Consider the following 22,836-nt stretch of genomic DNA (forward strand, 5'->3'; position numbering starts at 1 on the left):
TTGGTTTTTTGGCTTTTGTTTTTCTATACACTTGGGAAACCATAGTCATGGACTCTTGGCTTGTAGGATGAAGTTTCTAAGAGTGTGTCTCGCTGTGAAGATCTAGAGAAACAAAACAGACTACTTCATGATCAAATCGAAAAATTAAGTAATAAGGTGGTTGCCTCTATGAAGGAGGTTGTGCAAGCACCATTAAATGTCTCTCTCAGTGAAGAAGGAAAATCTCAAGAACAGATTTTAGAAATTCTAAGGTAAGTCAAGTACATTCTTAATGTGGTTCCATAGTAAGACAATAAATGCAACATTGTAAAAGTCATTCTGCCTTAATTGGCCAAGTAGCCTAGTGGTCCCTAGGGCGGTGATGGTATATTCCTTTAATCCCAACACTCAGGAGGCAGAGGCAGGGGGATCTCTGAGTTTGGGGCCCGCCTGCTCTACAGAGTGAGTTATAGGACAGTAAGACTGTCTTGAAAAACCAAAAGCAAAGAAAAAATAGAAGAAAGGACAGATGTCTTATGTCATTTTAAAGAGATATTCTTTGTCTCCCTAACCCCAGCTCCTTCTTCCTCTCAAGTGTTGTAAATGATTACAGATGTGTGCCATTGTGCATAACCTAACAACAGTGTATTTTGGTTTTGTCATATTATTGATTGTACATTTGTTTGTATGCATGCTTTCACCACACGGTATTCATGTTGAAATAGAGAGTGACTTTACGGAGCTGGTCTTCTCCTTCGTAGAGTTCCAGAGTTCTGAGATTAGCATAAGTGCGTTTACTTTCTGAGCTATTTTGCAGGCCCAGAATAATATTTTTTCTAATGCTCCTGTCTAGCCCCATAACTAAAAACTAATCTATCTTTGAAATATGAAAATAACTATTAAAGTGAATGCTTTTTGTCATCTTAAGAATTGCCCAGGTTTTACAATACTAAATATTTAGCAGTCTAAAATTTTAATATTTGTATTCTTGTAGGTTTATACGGCGAGAAAAAGAAATTGCTGAAACTAAGTTTGAGGTGGCTCAGGTTGAGAGTCTGCGCTATCGACAAAGAGTTGAACTTTTAGAACGGGAGTTGCAAGAACTTCAGGATAGCTTGAATGCAGAAAGGGAGAAGGTGCAGGTATGTACATGGGCTAAGCTTGAAATAAGCTCATTTTTTTATTTCCACCATGTTGCAGAAATTTAATTCAATGTCAGCATTCGGCTTAACCTTGCAAATTCATTTAACATGTACTCATTTGTTATGCCTAGTGTGTGGTAGTTAGAGGCTGTGTGCCCGCTGTCTGACCACTTCCATAGGATTAGCTGTGTGCTGTTCATTGCTCAGCTTCCCTGGACTTTGTCGCCTTATCTGTAACATGTAAGCGACAACTATAAGGACTGAGATGATGTGCATAAAGCCTTTAAACTATAGTGTATAGTGTGTAAATTCCAACTTTCTATTCTATTGCAGCTGCTATGTATCAATACCTTGAGAGTCCTTCTAGTATAGATTGAAACTACTATAGGATATTTTTTTCAGCAAATAAGAAAAAGAAAAACTGAAAAAGTAAGAACCAGAGAATGGGAAAGAAAGTGTTGCAGTCAGATGTCTGGTAGGAGCAAGCTCTCTGTTTTAACTCACGATACCTCCCAGCACCTTACTGCTGAGTTTGCTCGTTGTGAGGAGATCTACTAATGCACCCCATATCTAGAAGGAAAGAAACTAACTGTCCCGTGCTCTTTCCTGGGGAAATAAAAAACAAAACCCATGTAAGTAGTTAACATGGCTTCTAAGAAGAAACCATTGACTAGGGGAAAATGGGTAATTAGATTTGTAAGACTTAAGTCTCTAGCAGAAGTTGAAAGAAAGAGAATTGCATCTGACTTGAAAATACAATTCAGATTTAATTGCTGTCCCACCGTGGAAATATTAGGTCCTTTGTTTCAAGGAGTTTAACTCTGAGAAGAAAGAGTAGATGGGTTATCTATTAAGATTTGTTTAATCTAAGCCTTCTCTGTTTTCTCTGCTAGTGAGCATTCACTGAAAGCTCAGATTGTGAACATGTTCACAGGGGAAGCCAACTCTGAGATATAGTAAGAAGAACCAAGAAGTTAACACACATTATGTCAAAAGTAATACGCAAGCATGACCAGAACCCAAGTGCTAAGGTGGAGGCAGAGACAGGTGGATTCTGGAGTTCATTGACTGGCCAGCCTAGATGAGATGCAGGTTCAGTGAGAGACCTTGTTTCTAACCATAAAGTAGAGAATAGTGGAGGAAGACGTAAGTCAGCCTCTCTCCTCTAAGTGCACCTACACAAACACATGAATATGTCCAGCCATAAAGTAATTACCTTTGCAGATTAAATGCAGTGGAAGAAAACACTTCACATTGTTGAAAGCTACTAGAATAAAATAACCAAATGATTGGAGACTTCTGAGCAACAGAGGAGAAAGGGGAAAGCCAAGAATCTAAATAACATTACTTAAGAGCTCATACCAAAGTACAAGAAAAATGCAGAAAGATAAAGCAGTGTTTTTCCTGTGCTTCTCTGTTGGCAGCGTTTGCAGTGTCGTTGTAGTCTGTCTGTAAATCTATTACATTCATTTAAACTGGTTTGAAATTAACGCGTGTCTTAGAAAAGTAAACCTGCATGCTTTTAAAGATTTGGTTAAGGTTGAAATTGAAATCCTCTGTACTTGGTTATTTAGGAAGAATTGGAACTGGTAGGAAAAAGATGGCTCTTTGGATGTGGTTGTTGACCTGTGTGTCTGTTTTAGGTAACTGCAAAAACAATGGCTCAACATGAAGAATTGATGAAGAAAACTGAAACCATGAATGTAGTCATGGAGACCAATAAGATGCTAAGAGAAGAAAAGGAAAGGCTTGAACAGAACCTGCAACAAATGCAAGCGAAGGTTTGTGTCTTCCCAGTCAAGAGCAGAAGCTAGTTTTAATATAAATGAATTAACATTGGTTATTTAAAAAAAAAAAAAGACTAACTTGGAGCTGTTTTCAGGTGAGGAAACTGGAGTTAGATATTTTGCCTTTACAAGAAGCCAATGCTGAGCTAAGTGAGAAAAGCGGTATGCTGCAGGCAGAGAAGAAGCTCCTAGAAGAGGATGTCAAGCGTTGGAAGGCTCGGAACCAGGTAAGTATAGTTAGTCATTTACTGTCATAGAAATGATTTTACATAATACAGTAAAATTTAGAGATGTAAAAATACTGGTGAAAATTGTATTTATTAGAAACCTAATACACGCAAGTACGTGGCATATTAGGGCTCGCGTCTTTAAAAATTCACTTATGCTTTGCTCATTATTTAATCTCTTGTCAGTCTTAAGTAGCCAAGCTTTAACTTTATTTCTAAGATACTTTATTGTGAACATACTTGTATATTTTATTGAGGCACATGTAAAAAACTTGTTCAGTAGACCTTTGAGAATCAGACCATACAATATATTATGTTCAGTGAGAAGTCAGCCTTGCAAATCCTTGTTATGTGGCTTGTGACTTAACCACTTAACCACTCTGGACTATAGTTTTCCTCATTTGCAAAATGTGAATGTTAAAACATCAATCTGGTGACAAAAATTAAATAGTAACTGCAGTTTCTCTGGTACCCAGAATATGGTGTAGAATAGTAAACATTTAGTAATACAGAAAGAATGTTTTATAATTTCAGAGCACTATTCCTCATTTTGCTCTTACCAGACAGACAATGAGAAAAGTCATGAAAGGAAGTTGAGCTAACCAGACTTAGGATCATTTTTGTTAGGTTTGCCTGACTTTCATGGTTAGTGGGATAAGTTATATTTAGAATGTTTAGACTATAAAACATGTTTTTCTTCATAAATATTACTTTAGTGAAATTAGGTATATAATATTAAAAGCTTTTATAGATAGGCCAGTGAGGTGGTGAATTAATTACTATGAGGCCTAAAGACCTGAATTTGATCCTCAGAACCTATGTGGCAGATGGTGAGAAGTAACTTTCATAAGTTGACTTCTGACTTCCACATGTGTGTCATTGCATGTACACACACGCGCGTGCATACACAGTAAAAGAATGAAAATGTTAAAAGAAAAAAGAAACATTTAAGACTCATTGACATTCATTTACAGCTCTGAAAAAATGATGAACAGTTAATAACAATGTTTTCTTACCCTTCTGTCTTGTCTAGATTTTGCTGTCCTTACTAAAGCTTTGAACTGACTGTTTGGTACTTGATTACTCTGCATGTGATGTGGTTAATGGAAATAATTAGATATTTTGCCATTTTATTATAGCACTTTTTGTTTGTAAAACCTGACAAAGCAAATTATGCATGTCTGTTATTCTAGCATCTGGTAAATCAGCAGAAAGATCCAGATACAGAAGAATATCGAAAGCTTCTTTCTGAAAAGGAGATTCATACTAAGAGAATTCAGCAGCTAAATGAAGAAGTTGGAAGACTTAAGGCTGAAATTGCAAGGTATTAGGAATACAAGTTTTAAAATATATGTGATGGAGGCATTTTTCGTGTATAACCCAGCGTGGGCCTGAATTACAAGTGTCTACCACTACAACTGGATCTAGTGAAAATTCAAGTTTATTTCAATTTTTTATGTTTTCTTTATTCCAATCAATATTCATGTTTAATATAAGAGATACTATTTCTTTAAGAAAACAAAAATTCAGAAAACTTGATTGTATACTTATAGAGAGTTAGTATTAGCTGCTGCTCTTATTAGAAAGTTCAACTCATGACATCATATACAGGAGGGCAACTACTTAGAGCATTGCCAAATGTGTATCGAGAAGAACATGTGACAAAAATTGTGTAGCCTTTAAGACCAACCTTGCAGGAAGCTTGGATAACATCTGACCTATAGAGTCCTCAGCCACGCAGCTCTAGTGAAGCCTAGTGGCATCACTTGATGACGTTGAAATCATGTTACTTGACTACTTAGTGCAGTGTCTTAACTTCAAAACAGGTATTAGACCTGTGAAATAAGGTCTCTTAAAGGGCTACATTCATGAAGTAATTATCTTTGAAGTGAGGGTAGTTTTTAATTAGAAAGCTATTATTAAAGCAGTATAGTAGAAACTTTTAAGTTGAAATCCTTTAAAATTTACAAAACATTTTATATATTTAGTTCATCTAAGAATTCTCTTCTCCTGCTGTTTTTTTTCAAAGATCAAATGCATCGTTGACTAACAACCAAAACTTAATCCAGAGTCTGAAGGAAGATTTAAACAAAGTACGAAGTGAAAAGGAAAACATTCAGAAAGATTTAGATGCCAAAATAATTGATATACAGGAAAAAGTCAAAACAATCACTCAAGTCAAGAAAATTGGACGCAGGTACAAGACTCAGTATGAAGAACTTAAAGCGCAGCAGGACAAGGTATTTTGAGTAAATGTGATTCCCTCCCTCCCCCTGACAGTTACTGGGTTTTAGAGTCTAATCTCATAGAAGCTTACAGTGATACATTTGTTATTTACCTTCTCACTTTCCTGTCACTGCTCCTTGAGTATCGGGGTTCCAGGTGTTCACTATCACACCTGGCCGAAAGATTAGTTACATAATATGGCGATCATTATAAAGTACATTATAAAGTGAAAACAAACAAAATTATAGGTGCTGAGTGATTTTTGTTGTTTTGTTTGTTTGTTGACAGAATCTCTTCCATGTAGCTCCTGTAACTCTTTATAGACCAGGCTGGCATCTAACTCCCAGAGATCCACCTGCTGCTGCCTCCCAAGTGCTGGGATTAAAAGCATGCACTACCATATCCAGCCTTACTTTTCATATTTCTGGTACTATTTCTTTGCAACACTGATTTCAGAACCGTGGTAGTTACCTTTTCTCGTTCTTGTTACCGCGTAGTGTCATATTTAGGGAATACAGTCCCCCACTGCTAGGAGGCATGACTATGACTGGAAAGTGCTGCCTGCTGCGTGAAGCAGAGAAGGGGGAGAGAGTTCCAGCTCACATGGCTTTCCTCCTTTTTCCTTTTCTATTTAATCCAGAGTGGCAACCATAGAATAGGCTGTGTCTTCCCCCCTACAGTTAATTCTTTCTGGAAAAAAAAACCCTTACAGATTCACCCAAAGGTGGACACATCAAAGTCTTAGGTGTTTGGTATCATAATCAAGTCAACAGTCCAAAATTAACCTTCATAGTAGCTCATTGTTAAGTTATGAATGAACAAAGTGATAGTTTTTACAACTAATATGGTTTTATATTATTTTAAACAAGTTGTTTAAAATGTTTTAATTCTTTTTTCTATTTGTTAGCACTTTAGTGTGCTTTTCTTGATGTGGAAGATAAGTTTCCAAAGAAGGTGCATCATTTGTCCATGCTCTTGTGTCTGTGTTGCTCTTTTCCATTTGACTCATCATCAGGGGGCTATGTTGGATACCTGAAGTCTGTCTACAGCGCATCGTCTCTAACATCTACCTATGGAGGACCATAACAAATTTTCTCGTTTTGAACATTAAAATTGCTCTGTAGAAACTCACCTTTGAGTGCTCTTATGAGTTATCTTGTACAGTTGGGATTGTCTCTTTAAACTTATAGCAGCAGAATCACTGAGTGACAATGCTTTCTTACTACTCATCATCTTAGGCCATGGAGACTTCCACGCAGTCCTCTGGAGACCATCAGGAGCAGCATATCTCCATCCAGGAAATGCAGGAGCTCAAAGATAACCTCTGCCAATCTGAAACAAAGACAAAGTCACTCGAGGGTCAAGTAGAGAATCTGCAGAAGGTATGATTGTGGAGGCAGTGGAAGGCCAGTGTTCCTAATTCTCTCCGTAAGCCTTAATAATATGCTTAAACACCACTGCTCCTTCCCATGTGGGACCTTTAGAAGTGTCCTGGTACTTTATAAGGTACATACCTCGTATGTACTGATGTGATTGAGTTACATGATATTTCTTTTTCCTTGAAAAGACATTATCTGAAAAAGAAACGGAAGCAAGAAATCTCCAGGAACAAACTGTGCAACTTCAATCTGAACTGTCGCGCCTTCGTCAGGACCTTCAGGATAGAACTACACAGGAGGAGCAGCTCCGACAGCAAATAACCGAAAAGGATGAAAAGACAAGGAAGGCAATTGTAGCAGCAAAATCAAAAATTGCACACTTAGCTGGTAATTTCATGTATATGCTACGATTTGAATTGCACACTAAACCCATTCAGGACAGGCGTAAGATTAAATGTAAAAGAGAAGCCAATATTGTAAATTTATTAGATTTACTTAACTTTACCTTATATTTTAATTATATACATTATAATTTAATGTTTGCTTGTGTGCATGCACGTGTGTACCGCCTGTGTGTCTGGTACCCACAGAGGCCAAAGGAGGTGTTAGATATACTGGTCCTGGAGTTTGGTTGTAAACTACCAGTAGGTGTTGGGAGTAAACAGAGCTTTCCTATAAGAACAGCCAATGCTCTTAACTGATCATCTTTCCAGCAGCAGAAATTTAATTTTCAAACGATATGTTTATTGTGTATATGATATGTTTATTGTGTATATGAAGCAGTAATTAGCTTGGAGTACTGCTCCTTTTTTTATTTCCAAGACAGTTTTCTAAGATTATTTCACAGCAACTTCATAAAAAACTTACTGATCTTTTTAGGTCTTGAGACAGGGTTTCTTTGTGTAACAGCCTTTGTGTAAGAGCTGTTCTAGAACTTGCTCTGTAGACCAGGCCGGCCTCAAACACACAGGGATATGCCTGCCTCTGCCTCCCTCATGCTGGGATTAAAGCCACTACACGTGGCTTCACTATCTGTTTTTTTTATGTATACTATAGACTGTGATGTGACTACTTTATAATTTCTAATAATAAATAATATATATAAATAAACTTGCTAAAGTTAATTTATATTAATCTACATTTTTTGATGTTTTAGGATAATTTACCTAATTATTGTGAAATAAGTCTATATTAATAATAAACATGGATATGTTTAGAAGTTTGCTCATTGAAATAAGTTGTATCAAAATTAATACATAGTATAATACAGATTCTAATACTAACTACACGCGGTGTAAATGCGTAATGTTTCTGATAATTAATTATAATTATGTGCTTATTTTAGGTGTAAAAGATCAGTTAACTAAAGAAAATGAAGAGCTTAAACAAAGGAATGGAGCTTTAGATCAACAGAAGGATGAACTGGATGTCCGAATGACAGCTCTTAAGTCCCAGTATGAAGGTCGGATTAGTCGCTTAGAAAGAGAGCTCAGAGAGCATCAAGAGAGACACCTTGAGCAGAGAGATGAACCTCAGGAACCCACTAATAAGGTGACCACCTAGTTCTGCATGCATGACAAGCCACTTCTTAAAATTTTATTTGGAAGTACTGGTTATTCAGGAGTCTTTGTTAGAGGGAATCTGGACTAAAAGTACTGTATACAGTCAGTTGATAATAGTGAGTCTGGTATCTTTGTTCAGTGAACTTGAGGGTACAGGAAGTACAGATGTCAATTCTTTTTTTTCTTACAGCCTCCAGAACAGCAGAGACAGATCACACTGAAAACTACTCCAGCTTCCGGTGAAAGAGGAATGTGAGTCTTACTTCTTCTGTAGTCTGTCTTCCAAGTGCAGAAGCAGTTGTCATGTTCTTGTCAACTCTTGTTTTCATTACTTTCATTCCTGAGTGTAGAGCTGCAGTGACCAGAATCACCTTGCGGCTTAGTCTGCTTCTGGCTTATAAGCTCCTACTCACTGCCTGTGGTGTCTCGTGAAGAGCATAAAAGTCTAGGCCGGGGCTGGAGAGATGGATGGCTCCGCAGTGTAGAGCACTGGCTGCTCTTTGAGAGGATCCAGACTTGTGTGTCATCTCACAACCACCCAGAACTCTAGTTCCAGGGGCTCCAATACTTCTAGCCTCTGGACACCAGGCACACACGTGGTATATAGACATTTACCCAGGCAAGATCTAGGCTGAGACTTAGAGTCAGTAACTCAACAGTTGGTTTTGTTGTTGTTGTTTATTGCCAGCTTATACTACTGTGAAATAGTCTCTATAACTTTTAAAACTTAAATTCAAAACCTTTTTACTGAAAGTTTTCAGATTTTATGGCTGACAAATAGAAAACAATATTCAATCTTTAAACTACTAATTTTAAACCTATCAAGTTTATTCAATATTCAATATCAATTGTTCAGAAGAATAGTAAGATTTGAACTGTGTTAAGGTAATACCTACTGAACACTCATTGTAAAAAGTTTGTGCCTTGACTTTTACAGAATATGTGTGTGTGTGTGTGTGTGTGTGTGTGTGTGTGTGTGTGTGTGTGTGTGTATTTTATAAGGGATCTTCTACCTGAGTTTTGTGACATTCTTGTATATTTTTTTTCCCCATTAAGTGCCAGCACATCAGACCCACCAACAGCCAATATCAAGCCAACTCCTGTTGTTTCTACTCCAAGTAAAGTGACAGCAGCAGCTATGGCTGGGAATAAGTCAACACCCAGGGCAAGTATCCGCCCAATGGTTACACCTGCAACTGTCACAAACCCAACCACTACCCCAACCGCAACCGTAATGCCCACCACACAGGTGGAATCACAGGAAGGTGAGTGAAATGACACATCTGACTGGGGATTGGCTTCTTGCATTGATTTTTTTTTTTTTGAGAGCATAAGAGTAGCTGTAAGGATAAATGAAGCATATAAATGTTGAGTCAGACGTCATAATAAAAGTAGTTTTGTTTGAAGTTTATACTTTCCAGGATATTTGTGCTTGATTATCAGACCTGTTGTTTGTTTATTTTTGAGTACAGTCTGGTCTCCAATTCATGATCCTTTTACTACCTCATCATCTCAAGTAGCTGGGATTACAATAATGTGCCATCATGGCTGCCCAAGATACTTATTATAAATCCAGTAAATTTCTTTCCACTCTTCTGCTTTGCTTTGTTTTTAAGCTGGCAAAGAGGGAAAATATATTCCTATAGATACTTACTTGGCTTTCTGGAACTAGGTGTTCCCTTCTTAAGGCTAAGAAACTCACTCTGAAAAACCATAGTCTAAAATTGCATTTCAGACTAAATGTCGCTCTTGCTGAAATTACCTGCCCTTTAGATGCTCTCTCCACTCTGTTCCCATTGCAGTTATAATAATTAAATTATTGTCTTTGATTTGATTTTACACATGATTTTTTAATCTACTAGATTGAGTCTCAAAGTAGAGTCACAGTTTTTTTTTATTGTTTAATCTCTTTCCTTGGTCCAAAATTAGATGTTCAATAAAAGATTTGCAAAATCTAAGCTGCCTTGACATGTTAGAATTGAGTCAATTTTTCCAAATACCTGGAAATATCACCATTCAGAAATAGAGGAAGGCAGACATCTTGAGTTCAAGACCAAACCAAAGTTCTAGAGTGGGACCATGTGCCCAAACAGTATACGATGTAAACACTCCGAAAATAAAGAGTGTATCCATTTAGTTCCTTCCAGTAAACAATAGATTCCAATTAAACTTTGCCTTTTTAGACATAGGAACCTTGTTTTGTTTGGTTTTTCATGTGATGCTTAGGATCAAACCCAAGCCCTTACACATGTTATACAAGTACTGTACCATTCAGCTCTTTTCCTATCCCCAGTCTTCATGCTGGTATCATGATACCATTTAAGAACAAAGTGATGCTTAAAAATTACTGACCATTTTTATCTTCTTAATATTAATGTCATCTGGGTATACTTTTTTTGGACCAACAGATACAAGAAAATTTCAAATATACATTTAATTTAGCCATCAATTATTACATGCTACTGTGTTAGTCTCATGGGCAGTACAGTACAAAATACTTTTTCCCCACAATATTTTTACGCAGTAAGTGGTTAAGACATATACAAAAAGTAGAGAGTACAATGTATACCAAAGAATAGGGTAAGATAATGACTCAGCTTTGTTAAGGGTAGAAGGCTTACTTACTAAATATTACAATTGTTTTTTCAGCTATGCAGTCAGAAGGGCCAGTGGAACATGTTCCAGTATTTGGAAGTGCAAGTGGATCTGTTCGTTCTACTAGTCCTAATGTTCAGCCCTCCATTTCTCAGCCCATCCTAACTGTACAGCAGCAAACACAGGCTACAGCTTTTGTGCAACCCACTCAACAGAGTCACCCTCAGATTGAGCCTGCAAATCAAGAGTTGTCGCCAAACATAGTTGAGGTGGTACAAAGTTCACCAGTCGAGCGGCCGTCTACTTCCACAGCTGTATTTGGCACTGGTAAGATTTAGTTTTAACTTTTTTTTTTTTTATGTTTTTGTTTTTGGGGGGTTTGTCTTTTTGGTTTTGGATTTTCGTTTTGTTTAGGGGTTTGTTTGTTTGTTTGTTTTTTGTCTGTGTATGTTCTGTGTGCCTGATGTCCACAAAGGTCAAAGGGGGGCATCTTATCCCCCTGACCTGGAGTGACAGACACTTGTGAGCTCCCATGTGAGTGTTTGGGTTCTTAACTGCTAAGCCATCTTCCAGACTGGTATGATTCATTTTAAAAATGAAGCTGGAATAGATCTATGTACTTAGACACAACACTTGCCTTGATTATTTCCTATAACTGTTTTCTATCTAGTGTTATTGTGAAGAAAGCAAAATTTTTATGTGGTTTTAATCATTGGACCAATAGAAACAAGAACATTTTCAAATATGCATTTGATTTAGTTAAAAACTTGTTACATCTATTGTAATAATTTAAATTATTAAAAAATAGTCACAATATGTATTATATCTAAGAAATACTTTTAACATTCATATTTACTGTTACAGTTCAGTTAGTTTTTGTCATTATGTAAAAGTTTTTCTTATCTCCCAGATTTTTTGGGCTGTGTTTAGTGATAAAAACAATTAGCCAACATATTATACGTAACTTAACATGAATCCTGAAAACCAAAGTTGTTCATTTTACACATGGTATAATCTTTTAATGAGTTCTGGGTTTGATAGAACTTGTGTAAGCCTTGTAAACAGCAGTTAATTATCAGTACAGTCACACAGTGAATCGGATGTGTTACACAAGTTTGATAATTTTAGGACTATTTCTAATGTTATTTTTTTCTAAATGAAGTTGCCATGCTCTGATTTGAGGTTTAAATTGTATAATCTGAAAGTTTCAGCAACCCCAAGTTCCTCCTTGCCAAAACGCACTCGGGACGAGGAGGAGGACAGCACCGTGGAAGCAGCAGACCAGGTCTCTGATGACACTGTGGAAATGCCTCTCCCAAAGAAGCTGAAGACAGTCACGCCCGTGGGAACTGAGGTCTGTGACATTCTTTCTGTGTATCATCATTGCACCAGTGGAGCTGAGGGTTAGCTGTCAGTCCTAACCAATGACTTTGGGGGTCATAATGCATTGTCTGTGAAGTTTTTACTGACAACTAAGGTATTTTGCCATTGCCAGTTGTTTTATAGTCTTTGCATATATATCTTTTCATGAATTTCTTCCCATTTTAACAAAAATCAGAAAGAAATTGAATTCTGTTTTTATGAAGAAGTTTACTCATTGACATTCTGCACTCTTACTTGCCATGTTTTTCTAAGATTAAGTTTAGCCAAAATTATGTTTCTTTTCAGTGATAGACTGTGATGAATTTAAGTTGTATGCCAAACATTAACAGTACTGATTGTTACTTGTAAGTATTAATGCTCTTAAAGAAGTATGTTGTTTTGAGTATATTTTTATATAAATGGCATTTCTGGCATGACTTCATAAGATTGTAGATTTAACTTTTTATAGAAAAACTGGTTGAATGGGTGACAATTGATCTAGTTTACTGATACAATAAAAAAATCATCTATTATGATTTAGGAAGAAGTTATTGCAGAAGAGAGCACTGACGGAGAGGTAGAAGCTCAAGTTTATAATCAGGATTCTCAAGATTCCATTGGAGAAGTGAGTAAAAACATACTTAAATAAATTAATAAAGTTGACTTTGACCTTCTGAAACTCTTTGGATTTTTAAATTTGTTCTGTTTTTTGAGGCAGGCTTTCACTATGGTTAGCCTCAAACTCAGACAGTCCTGCTTCAGCCCTCCTAGTGCTGGAGTTACAGGCACATGTTGCCTTATCTTGCAACTTGTACTTCAAAACTGGTCTTTATTTTTGTTTGTGTTTTTTGTTATTGTTGGAGACAGGCTTTCTCTAGCTCTCCAGCTGTCCTGGAACTAGCTCTGCAGACTTGGCTGGCCTCAAACTCAGAGATCTGCCTGCCATTGGCTCCCGAGTGCTGGGACTAAAGAAGTCCACCAAGTCCAGTCAAACTAGTTTTCTGTTTTTAATGAGATATGCTAGAACCGCTAGAAACAGTGCAGTTTTTATTGTTTTGTTTCTGTAAGTATGCTTTGCACAAAGTAACATTTAAGAATGTTTCTGTTCATATAAGTAAAGATTTTTCCAGGCAAGGTATTATTTCCAATAAACTCTATCACTAGGTTCTGCCTAGCTCCACCTGTTAGAAGCTGTGTGCCTGAGTGTGTTTTTAACTCTTAATTGCTCTACATGAGAAAATTAATACATTTTAAGGACTGTAGGGTGTCTAAACTCCCTCATATTCAAGAGGAGTGTCCATGTCATTAATATCAACACAGAGTAATCTTTTAGCTGTTAGTATAGTGTTAGTCAAACAAATTTATGATTATTAGCTAACATAATGCCAAGGTAAGTTGTAGAGCCAGGTTCATACAACTTTGGACTTGGGAATTGAACCCACGCTGTAGTTCCCTCCTGTTCTGTTAAGCTTGCAAGAGTACTTTCTCTCTGAATAAACTTTCAGGTTCATGTTACTGTGAAACATTAATGTTCTAAGTTAATTTTGCCATTTTTCTCTGATTTACAAATGTAAAAACAAGTCCATGTTATATGTACTATAGAATACTGTAAATGGCATCTCATGTATTTTGGACTGTCATATTTAATGAAACTAGAAACATGACATGAATTGAAGTGTAGGTTTCTCTTTTATTACCATCCTTGGTTAAATCAACCTCAGATCTTCTATGAAGCTGTTTCTTAAAAATGTCAAATTGTTATGACTCAAATGTACCATTAACTTCTTAAATACTGCTTTTTCTTACATAAGCAAGTCACTTTGGGAACACTTAATTACACTACAACTTACTCAGTTTTTCCCTAATATGGTATATGTAATTTTTCATGAATTTCTTTAGTTGTAGATGCTATTGGCGTATATGAAAAATAGATTTTTGGTGAGCGCTTAAGCCAAAGGGTACATTTTTAATGTCACAAATTTTTGTTAAAACAAGTTTATTTTGATAGGGAACAAAATGTGGAAAATAATTGAGCAAAAAATTGTTTTAGTATCTAGCATATACTGAGTGTCCCTTACCCAAAATACTTACTTAGTTCCACAGCATTTCAAACAGACTTTGGAGTAATCGTCTAGAGACCAGCTGAGAGTCTCACTGTGGACCACTGTCTTGTTGTTTCTTCGTGTGTAGAGTGCAGCTGTAATTCTTAGAAGGAATTCCTGTGCTAAGCACTTTGGGTGCCTTGACTGACGTACTGAGCAGAATCCTCCCTAGCCTCCTCAGTTGTCCTGCTCGTTTCTAGAGGATGCTCTTTAGAGTGCAGAACTTTGTTCTGTGCTGATCTCAGTAACATTGAGACTAATAGGTAGAACCGTCTATAATTATTTTTCAGATTTCATTTTAATTAAAATATAATTGCATTTACTTGCCCCATTCCCTTCCTTTTTTTAGCCCCTCCCAAGTCTCTTCCCTCTAACTCCTTCCATGTGCCTCCTCCACTCTCAAATTGATAGCCTCCGCTTCCCCAGTTTCCATTATTATACATATGGATGTATGTACGGAGGCATGCATGTATAAATATCCAAATACAACCTGAGTCCCGTTTTGGGGGGGGGGGTGTATACTTATTTATTATTATATATGCCTGTTTCCTAACTCTCTCCCACTTTAACCCCACTTCTTTCAAGTGTTATGCCAGAGCTCAGAAAACTTCAGGTTGGGATAGTCGATTTCTATGTGTATTTCAGTGTTTCAAGGAATAATCAGTGTGGTTGGGGTAAAGTTGGTTTTTTGTTTCATTGTTGTTGCTTCTGCTGTTTTTAAAGCAATAGAAATATTTTATTCAGTGTGTACCTAGATTATTTCTAGTTTGGCTAAAACACCTTTCTAACTTTTAAAGGGAGTCACCCAAGGAGATTATACACCTATGGAAGACAGTGAAGAAACGTCACAATCTCTACAAATCGATCTTGGACCACTTCAGTCAGATCAGCAAACTACTTCTTCCCAGGATGGTCAAGGCAAAGGAGATGATGTAATTGTAATTGACAGTGATGATGAAGAAGATGATGAAGAAAATGATGGAGAACATGAAGTGAGTTTAGTATGGAAGAGCTTCAGTGTTTATCAGCTTTCCTTCTCCTCTCATTCTTTAAGCTCCCCCAGTGTATTGTGTGCGTGGGCCTTGAGCTCTGTATCTTCTTCCGTCTGTGCTGGGTCAGTCACAGGGCTTCAAGTCTTTGGTGCTTCTAATACATCAGCTTGTGAGTTCTCATTCCCAGTCTGTTTCAGTTGGTTATCAGGTTTTCCATTTATATTGGTTAATTCAGAAGTGTGACATGTATTAAAAAAGAAATCACAGAGCCAGCGATGGATAATCCATTTTTAATTGTTTTGTTTACCTTGTTTAAGAGAATTATTTTGTTACTTTCTGGAGGTAGGATTTTGGTGTATATCCCAGACCTGCCTGCTAGGAACTCCCCAAAATTCTCCTGCTTGTCTCCTGAGTGCTGGGATTATAGAAATGCATGGCCTCCGCAGCTTGTTTGTTTTGTAAACAGTTGCTGTGCCATTTAGAATTTGTTTCAAATTTCATCTTCAGTCTTAGTAAATTAATGACTGTGGATCTAATGACACATACTATTTCTGGAGATAAAAAGGAAAAAAATAGGAGTTGGTAGTTGTTTTGCTTGTTTTTCCTCTTGGTACCCTGTACCATTTCCAAAGTAAATAGGTCATCACCCATATGAGGTGAGTGGTAGGTAGAATTTGGTATTTTTTTCCCATTGAAATTGAGTTCTGTATTGGTGGTTTTCTTACTTTAGTTTTGTTTGTTAATAAAGCATGTTTTTAAAATTATTATAGTTTGATTTTATTCTTTAATTCTACTCATGTTTGCATATAAATAAAGTGAACCATTTGACACTTGGTAGACTCTTGCTATAGCCAATCTCATGGAAACAGCATTCAAAGTTGTTTACTATTTAATTAATTCTGTAAACTGTTTTAGTTTTTTTCTTCCTTACTGTGAAGCTAAACCCATACAACTCTTGAAGCACTTCTATATCCTAATCAATGATAATTCATTTAAAGTAGATATTCAGATGTGGAAAATGAGTAGGCCTACACTTTATTCACACTTGGGCTTTTTCTTCTAGGATTATGAAGAAGATGAGGATGATGAGGATGATGATGAAGATGACACGGGGATGGGAGATGAGGGTGAAGATAGTAATGAAGGAACTGGTAGTGCAGATGGTAATGATGGATATGAAGCTGATGATGCTGAGGTAACTGGTTAGAGTTGTGACTGTTTCCTTAAAAGCTGTGCTTAGAAGGCTTGCTGTTTTCCTGTGATAGAGAAAAGCCTGTGTCACCAGGATAATAAAAGTCTTTATACCGTTGGAGTTCTGTTTGTTTGGCTTGCTTGGTTTGGTTTTCCTCTGGTTTGTTTGCTTGTAATCATTTGGTGTGGCTTTCTTTTTAAGCTGTTCATTTGATTTGCTTCAGTCATTACATTTTGTTCTTAGGGTGGTGATGGGACTGACCCAGGTACAGAAACAGAAGAGAGTATGGGCGGAGCTGAAAGCAATCAGAGAGCTGCTGACTCTCAAAACAGCGGTAAGATCATTGGTTTTTAATAGGCTGCTTCTGGTAATAGTTTCTAACAAGTTTCTGCCCTCATGACGTGTCCTGTTAGATGTCATTATTTATGACATTACTGTATACCCATAAGAGTCAGACATCCTGGAATCTCTGATGTAGCACAGAGCCGTGTGTGTGTAGATGCATGTCTTTAATTATAATCACTAAGAAAAAATTAACTTTTTTTAGGAAGAGATATTCTTAGCCATTTTTCCCACATATATGTTCCATAAAACTTCTTTTGTAAGGAGGAGCTCTTTTTGTAATCAAGGAAAATTAAGTCTAGTAGTCTGAGTAAAATTAAGGGTATAGTTGAATTTGACCCATTTCAAGTTATTTATGGGCCTGGAGAAATGGCTCAGTGATTAAGAGCACTCACTGCCCTTGAAGAGACAGGAAATTCAGATCTCAGCACTCACGTGGAGGCTCTCAGCAGCTCTAGCCACTCTCTCCAGCCTCCATGGACACCAGGAGAGCATGTGGTGAACAGACATGCATGCGGGCAAAAAAACTATAATTTCTCTTAAGTTACTACTCTTGTGACTGTCTTTACTTGTCCTGAATTCTTAAAATAAACTAAGTTTGAGTTAATAATCTGAATCACAAAAATGTGAAATGATTTAAATACCTCATAGATGCCAAATGTCAAGACAAGGTTCTGATTCTAGATCAGACATAAACTATTAATTCTCTGGTATCCTGCTTTCCATAGTGGGAGACATCAGAAGATCTAGACACATGAGTGAGTAACAGTTGAAATTTGCAGTTAGGAGAACCAAAGTATAAGCACACACACTAGGTGAGGCTTTTCCTTAGTTGGCATGCTGTTTCTCTAGAAAGAGTTAAGTAATGTGTACACTTATTAAGAATAATATTGGGGGGATTAAAACAATTTAAAAAAAGAATAATACTGGACTGGAGAAATGATCCTGTGGTTAAGAGTACATACTGCTCTTCCGGTGGACATGAGTTTGGTCCCCGTATTAGGTGGCATAGAGCCACCTGTAACTCATTCTCAAAGGATCCAGTGTTCTCTTCTAGCTTCCATAAGCACGTACACGAACATACACAAACATACATATACACACTTAAACATTAAGAAAAAACAGCATAAGCCAAAATTTAGTAAGTATTTGCGTTGTCATATATTGGGATAGTGCTTAAGTCCATCTTTGAATTTTGAGGAGAGTGTACTTACTGGCATGTTGTTTGCTCTGTTACTGACCCTGAGTGAGGCATAGAGGTACATGTTTATGATCCCAGCACGTGAAGGAAGGGAGACCAGGAGTTAATGGCCAGCCTCCTACATAGCAAGTTTGAAGTCAGTCTGGACTCTTGAGACTCTGTCTCAAATCCTTCAAGAACCACGAAGAAAAGATTAAGCCTGGCTTCTAAGCAGAGCTCTTTCTTCCGTAGGTGAGGGGAGCACAAGTGCAGCGGAGTCCTCTTTCTCTCAGGAGGCTGCTCGGGAGCAGCAGCCCACGTCGGCATCTGAGAGGCAGACCCCGCGAGCACCCCAGTCACCAAGACGCCCACCACATCCTCTTCCCCCACGCCTGACTATTCATGCTCCACCTCAGGAGTTGGGGCCACCAGTTCAGGTATTGACAGAAAACAACTTCTAAAAAAAGGCACTTTTGGTTTTTCGAGACAGGGTTTCTCTGTAGCTTTGGGGCTTGTCTGGAACTAGCTCTCGTAGACCAGGCTGGTCTCAAACTCACAAAGGCATGCACCAGTACCATCTGGCAAAAATGGCGCCTTTTGAAATGGTCTTTTCCATTAGACAGATTCCGTCTGTCCTTTCTTCCTTCATTCCCTCCTTCCAGATGTTACATGTACTTTTAATGTTTTGGCATGCTGTAACATAGAACTAATCACCACTTTCTTTAAAATGTAACAGTTTACATTCACAAATGAATTGAAATTTGGAAACATGGCTTGCTAAAACGTGTGTGTGTGTGTGGTGCACAGATTTTTTTTTTAATTAGTGTTCCACCTTTTTTCACAATTATAATTAAATATTTCCACTTAGTTGATTGATAACCCTATTATATTGAGCATGGAATAGGTTTGGCCATATCTTAGAAGCTCAGCAGGGAATAAATACACAAAGGTTCCATCAAGTGAGCCTGGGTTTTACTCCTGACATGGGGAATATAGTGAGAACTATTATATATAAATCAGGCTATGTAAATTACATACAAATAAGAGTAGTGGAGGAATTGGAGAGATGGTTCAGTGGTTAAAAGCTCTGCCTGCTCTTCCAAAAGACCTGAATTTAATTCCCAGCAACCACATGGTGACTCATAACCATTCATAATGAGATCTGGTGCCCTCTTCTGGCATGCAGGTATACATACAGGCAGAACACTGTATACAAATAAATAATAAATCTTTATTTAAAAAAAAAAACTTTGTAGAAAAAAGGTGTAGCGGAAATCAGGTGTATGACTTTAATCCCGCACTCAGGAGGCGGAGGCAGGCAGATATCTGAGCTCCAGGTAAGCCTGGTCTACAAAGCCAATTGCAGGACCATCAGGGCTATACTGAAAAATCCTGTCTCAAAAAAAGAAAAAAAGTAGTGAAAATTACCTCATATTTGAAAATACAAAGCCTAAAGGGATCATTTGTGATTGTCACAAAGCATTCAGTCTGTCAATTCAAGATTGTCTAGCTGTGGAGTAATAAGCCAGTTGCTGTATAAGCTTTGATGGAAAAACATCACTTGTTAATATGTGTTCAAGAAGATAGGGGCTAAGTGTATGTGCGTGTTCAAATTAAATGCTGGCGTGCCTTTTGGTTCATATCTTTGTTAATATAATTTAAAATGTGTCACTGATATTTGTAATAGATAAATAGTAGCAACTTAGAAATGTCTTGTTTAATTACAAGTCTTCTATAGTTACTTCATTGCCAGATTAATAAACTATGTCTTTGTTTTTTTTTTTTTATTGCTTAATTCTTTAAAACAAATGTGATTCCTTCTCTAACACAGAGAATTCAGATGACCCGGAGGCAGTCTGTAGGACGTGGACTTCAACTGACTCCAGGAATAGGTGGTATGGTTAGTATCTAGTCATCATGTTTGCATTAATCCACATGTACATGGTTAGGCCCATTAAGTCCTGCATTCTGTCTTTGTTTCAGCAACAACACTTTTTTGATGATGAAGACAGAACAGTTCCGAGTACCCCAACTCTTGTGGTGCCGCATCGCACTGATGGCTTTGCTGAAGCTATTCAGTAAGTTGATGAAATGGGGATGTTGGTGACTCATCATCTGCTTTCTGTTTACCTCATAAATTGATTGGGTTTTTTTTTGGATATGCTATTTGTAGAGTCCTACCCTACTGTCCGCTAGTCTGCACATGGAGTAGGAGGGTCGTGAGGAAGTTTATATAGGGTGAATAAAATACATCTTCTAGTAAGAGAGCATGACAGTGCGTAAGAGTGTGGTCTTTGAGCCAGGTGGGGGCGCATGCCTTTAATCCCAGCATTTAGGAGACAGGCAGGCGGATCTCTGAGTTCGAGGACACCCTGGTCTACACAGCTAGTTCCAGGACAGGCGCCAAAGCTACGCAAAGAAACCCTGACTCAAACAACAACAAAAATCATGTGGTTTCTACTTCAGAATGCTGTGTTTAAAACCTCCCTTTAGGGCTTCCTCACAAGAGGAGATTCTTTGCTGTCCCTTCTTCTGATACTTCAGTTTGTGCTTACAGGTTTAGAATCTCCCTGACACACAGTAAATGCTGTGTAGTGCTGGTGGAGGTGTATTGTAAAAGTTTAGGGTATGAGTAACCAGCTGTCACCTGTCTGTCTAGGACAGTGACAGGGTGAGTGATGTTTGTTAATACAAATGAAGTAATCTAAAAATTAATAAGGGAGGACATTAATTGAACCTTACAGTTTCTAATAATTAGCATTTCTGTGCATTATTGAAACCTTATAGGTATAAGGATAGATGGCATTGTTGCCTGTGAGAACTACCTTAATACATTCCACGCCACACACCCCAGTCCTCAATTTATGCACCAGTTCCAGTGTGAGCCTTTTGAAGAAAGAAATTTGGAGTTTAAATAGCAGTCAGCCTTTTGAGATTTGGGGCCAAATAAACAGGCTGAAAATTAGAAGCATAGTATAGGAGTTCTCAGCATTCTTAGAGCAGGACTAGAAAGATGGCTCAGTGGTTAAGAGCACTGGTGGTTAAATCTTTTAAAAAATTATTGTTAGAGCAGCTGTATAGAGATAGATTTGAAAACTAACCTGAAGGAAAGATTTTTGCTAAAAGTATGCTTTTGAGTAAAATTAAAATTTAACTCATATAATTATAGAGGTATAATCCATAAACATGTATAATTATGGGTAGCTAAAAAAAAGAGTGGGAAAGAAATGAGACTGGGTTTTGTGTTTTGAATAGGCAATGGGATAGATGATATTGTTAGGATACAGGGAGAAAGTAACCTAGGCATCTAATGCTAGGGCTTTTTTAAATCTTAGAGCTAGATTTTGTGTACAATAGGCCAAGAAGTAACTTATACTACAAAACAGTGAAAACTGAAGCTAAAAAAAAACCTGTTTGCTTGCTTGCTTCTTGTTCCATGTGTTTCAGACAAGTTCAAAAAAAAAAAATCAGCATAGTTCAAAGAAGCTAAAAATTAAATCACAAATTATTTATATTGCTAAATTTAGTGACGATATTGTTGGAAGAAACCCTTTATTGATATCATTTTCATTCCCTGCTTATTGATTTTTTTTTCTTTTTCCTTTCATGGTTTAAACAGGCAGCATTAAATTTCCCATTAAACTAATTTTTGTTTACTTAGTTCCCCACAGGTTGCCGGTGTTCCTAGATTCCGGTTTGGGCCACCTGAAGACATGCCACAGACAAGTTCCAGTCACTCTGATCTTGGCCAACTTGCTTCTCAAGGAGGTAAAATTGCCAAATAAGCCTGAGATTTCTTAACTGTATGTATTGGTAGAAGTTAGTATGCTGTGCGTTCCTTTAACTTGCTATAATATTATCCCTGTCCTAATTTATAGAGCCACCAGTGTGGCATTGTCTTTTCAAATCTCATGAGCACAATTCTAGTTCCTTTAGCCTAAAGACGGTTTTTGTATTTGTATATTATCTTCATTACTGTTCTGTTGCTATAATGAAACACCATGACCAAGACACTCATAAAAAGAAGGACTTAATTGAGGGCTTATAGTTTCAGAGGATTTGTCCATTATCATCATGGCAGGGAGCATGGTGCTGGAAAACTGAGAGCTTTACATCCTGGTCTGCAAGCAGGGAGAGAGAAACACTGGGCTTGGAATGGGCTTTTGAAATCTCAGAGGCCCCCTCAATGACACACCTCCTCACAAGGCCGTTCCTCCTCCATCAAGACTACACCTCCTAATCATTCTCAGACAGCTCAGCTAACAGCTCAGCTTACTAGGGACCGCGCATTCAGACATGAGCCTCTGGGAGCCATTCTCACTCAAACCCCATATATCTTCAAGGATATGGTGATCCAATAAATATTCTAAGAATTACCAGCTGTTCTAAATTTAGGAGTGTACTGTAATTTTGTTTACACTTGAGTTGTGGCATACCTAATTAAGTATATGGCTAATTAAACTGTCCTTATTAACCTTTGTTTTAAAAATAAAGAATGAGATATAAAACAAAATGACCCCAAAATTAAGTAGAGTTGATGATACCTGCATTTGAATTATACTGTTTATAGAATTAATTACCATTTAGTCCACTAGTGAAGTTCAGCCTGCTTCTGGGAAACTGGCATGTTGCAAGTGAGTAGAGAAGGCTAATACCTACTGCTAACTGGCTTTGAAACCATGGGGATGTTTAATTAAGTTTCACTAGCAGTAGAGAAACTGATACGCTGTATTTATTTTGAACACAGTAAAGATACATTGCTGCTTATT

At 37.3% G+C, this 22,836-nt stretch overlaps 1 protein-coding gene across 1 annotated transcript in view; it reads left to right on the top strand.

Annotated features, from left to right (window-relative positions):
- Nucleotides 1-22,836, top strand: part of Tpr (translocated promoter region, nuclear basket protein) — a 57,773-nt gene that overhangs the window by 30,050 nt on the left and 4,887 nt on the right. The window contains exons 27-47 of the mRNA XM_075988189.1: nucleotides 67-251; nucleotides 974-1,121; nucleotides 2,765-2,902; nucleotides 3,004-3,135; nucleotides 4,329-4,459; nucleotides 5,165-5,375; nucleotides 6,600-6,743; nucleotides 6,929-7,127; nucleotides 8,086-8,291; nucleotides 8,493-8,554; nucleotides 9,359-9,567; nucleotides 10,952-11,224; nucleotides 12,103-12,251; nucleotides 12,801-12,884; nucleotides 15,159-15,353; nucleotides 16,417-16,548; nucleotides 16,789-16,879; nucleotides 18,320-18,504; nucleotides 19,899-19,967; nucleotides 20,051-20,145; nucleotides 21,729-21,835. Coding sequence (XP_075844304.1) covers nucleotides 67-251; nucleotides 974-1,121; nucleotides 2,765-2,902; nucleotides 3,004-3,135; nucleotides 4,329-4,459; nucleotides 5,165-5,375; nucleotides 6,600-6,743; nucleotides 6,929-7,127; nucleotides 8,086-8,291; nucleotides 8,493-8,554; nucleotides 9,359-9,567; nucleotides 10,952-11,224; nucleotides 12,103-12,251; nucleotides 12,801-12,884; nucleotides 15,159-15,353; nucleotides 16,417-16,548; nucleotides 16,789-16,879; nucleotides 18,320-18,504; nucleotides 19,899-19,967; nucleotides 20,051-20,145; nucleotides 21,729-21,835 — 3,145 coding nt within the window. The remainder of the gene's footprint in view (nucleotides 1-66; nucleotides 252-973; nucleotides 1,122-2,764; nucleotides 2,903-3,003; nucleotides 3,136-4,328; nucleotides 4,460-5,164; nucleotides 5,376-6,599; nucleotides 6,744-6,928; nucleotides 7,128-8,085; nucleotides 8,292-8,492; nucleotides 8,555-9,358; nucleotides 9,568-10,951; nucleotides 11,225-12,102; nucleotides 12,252-12,800; nucleotides 12,885-15,158; nucleotides 15,354-16,416; nucleotides 16,549-16,788; nucleotides 16,880-18,319; nucleotides 18,505-19,898; nucleotides 19,968-20,050; nucleotides 20,146-21,728; nucleotides 21,836-22,836) is intronic.

This window comes from Microtus pennsylvanicus, chromosome 10 (genome assembly GCF_037038515.1).
Source record: "Microtus pennsylvanicus isolate mMicPen1 chromosome 10, mMicPen1.hap1, whole genome shotgun sequence".
NCBI classification, from domain to species: domain Eukaryota; kingdom Metazoa; phylum Chordata; class Mammalia; order Rodentia; family Cricetidae; genus Microtus; species Microtus pennsylvanicus.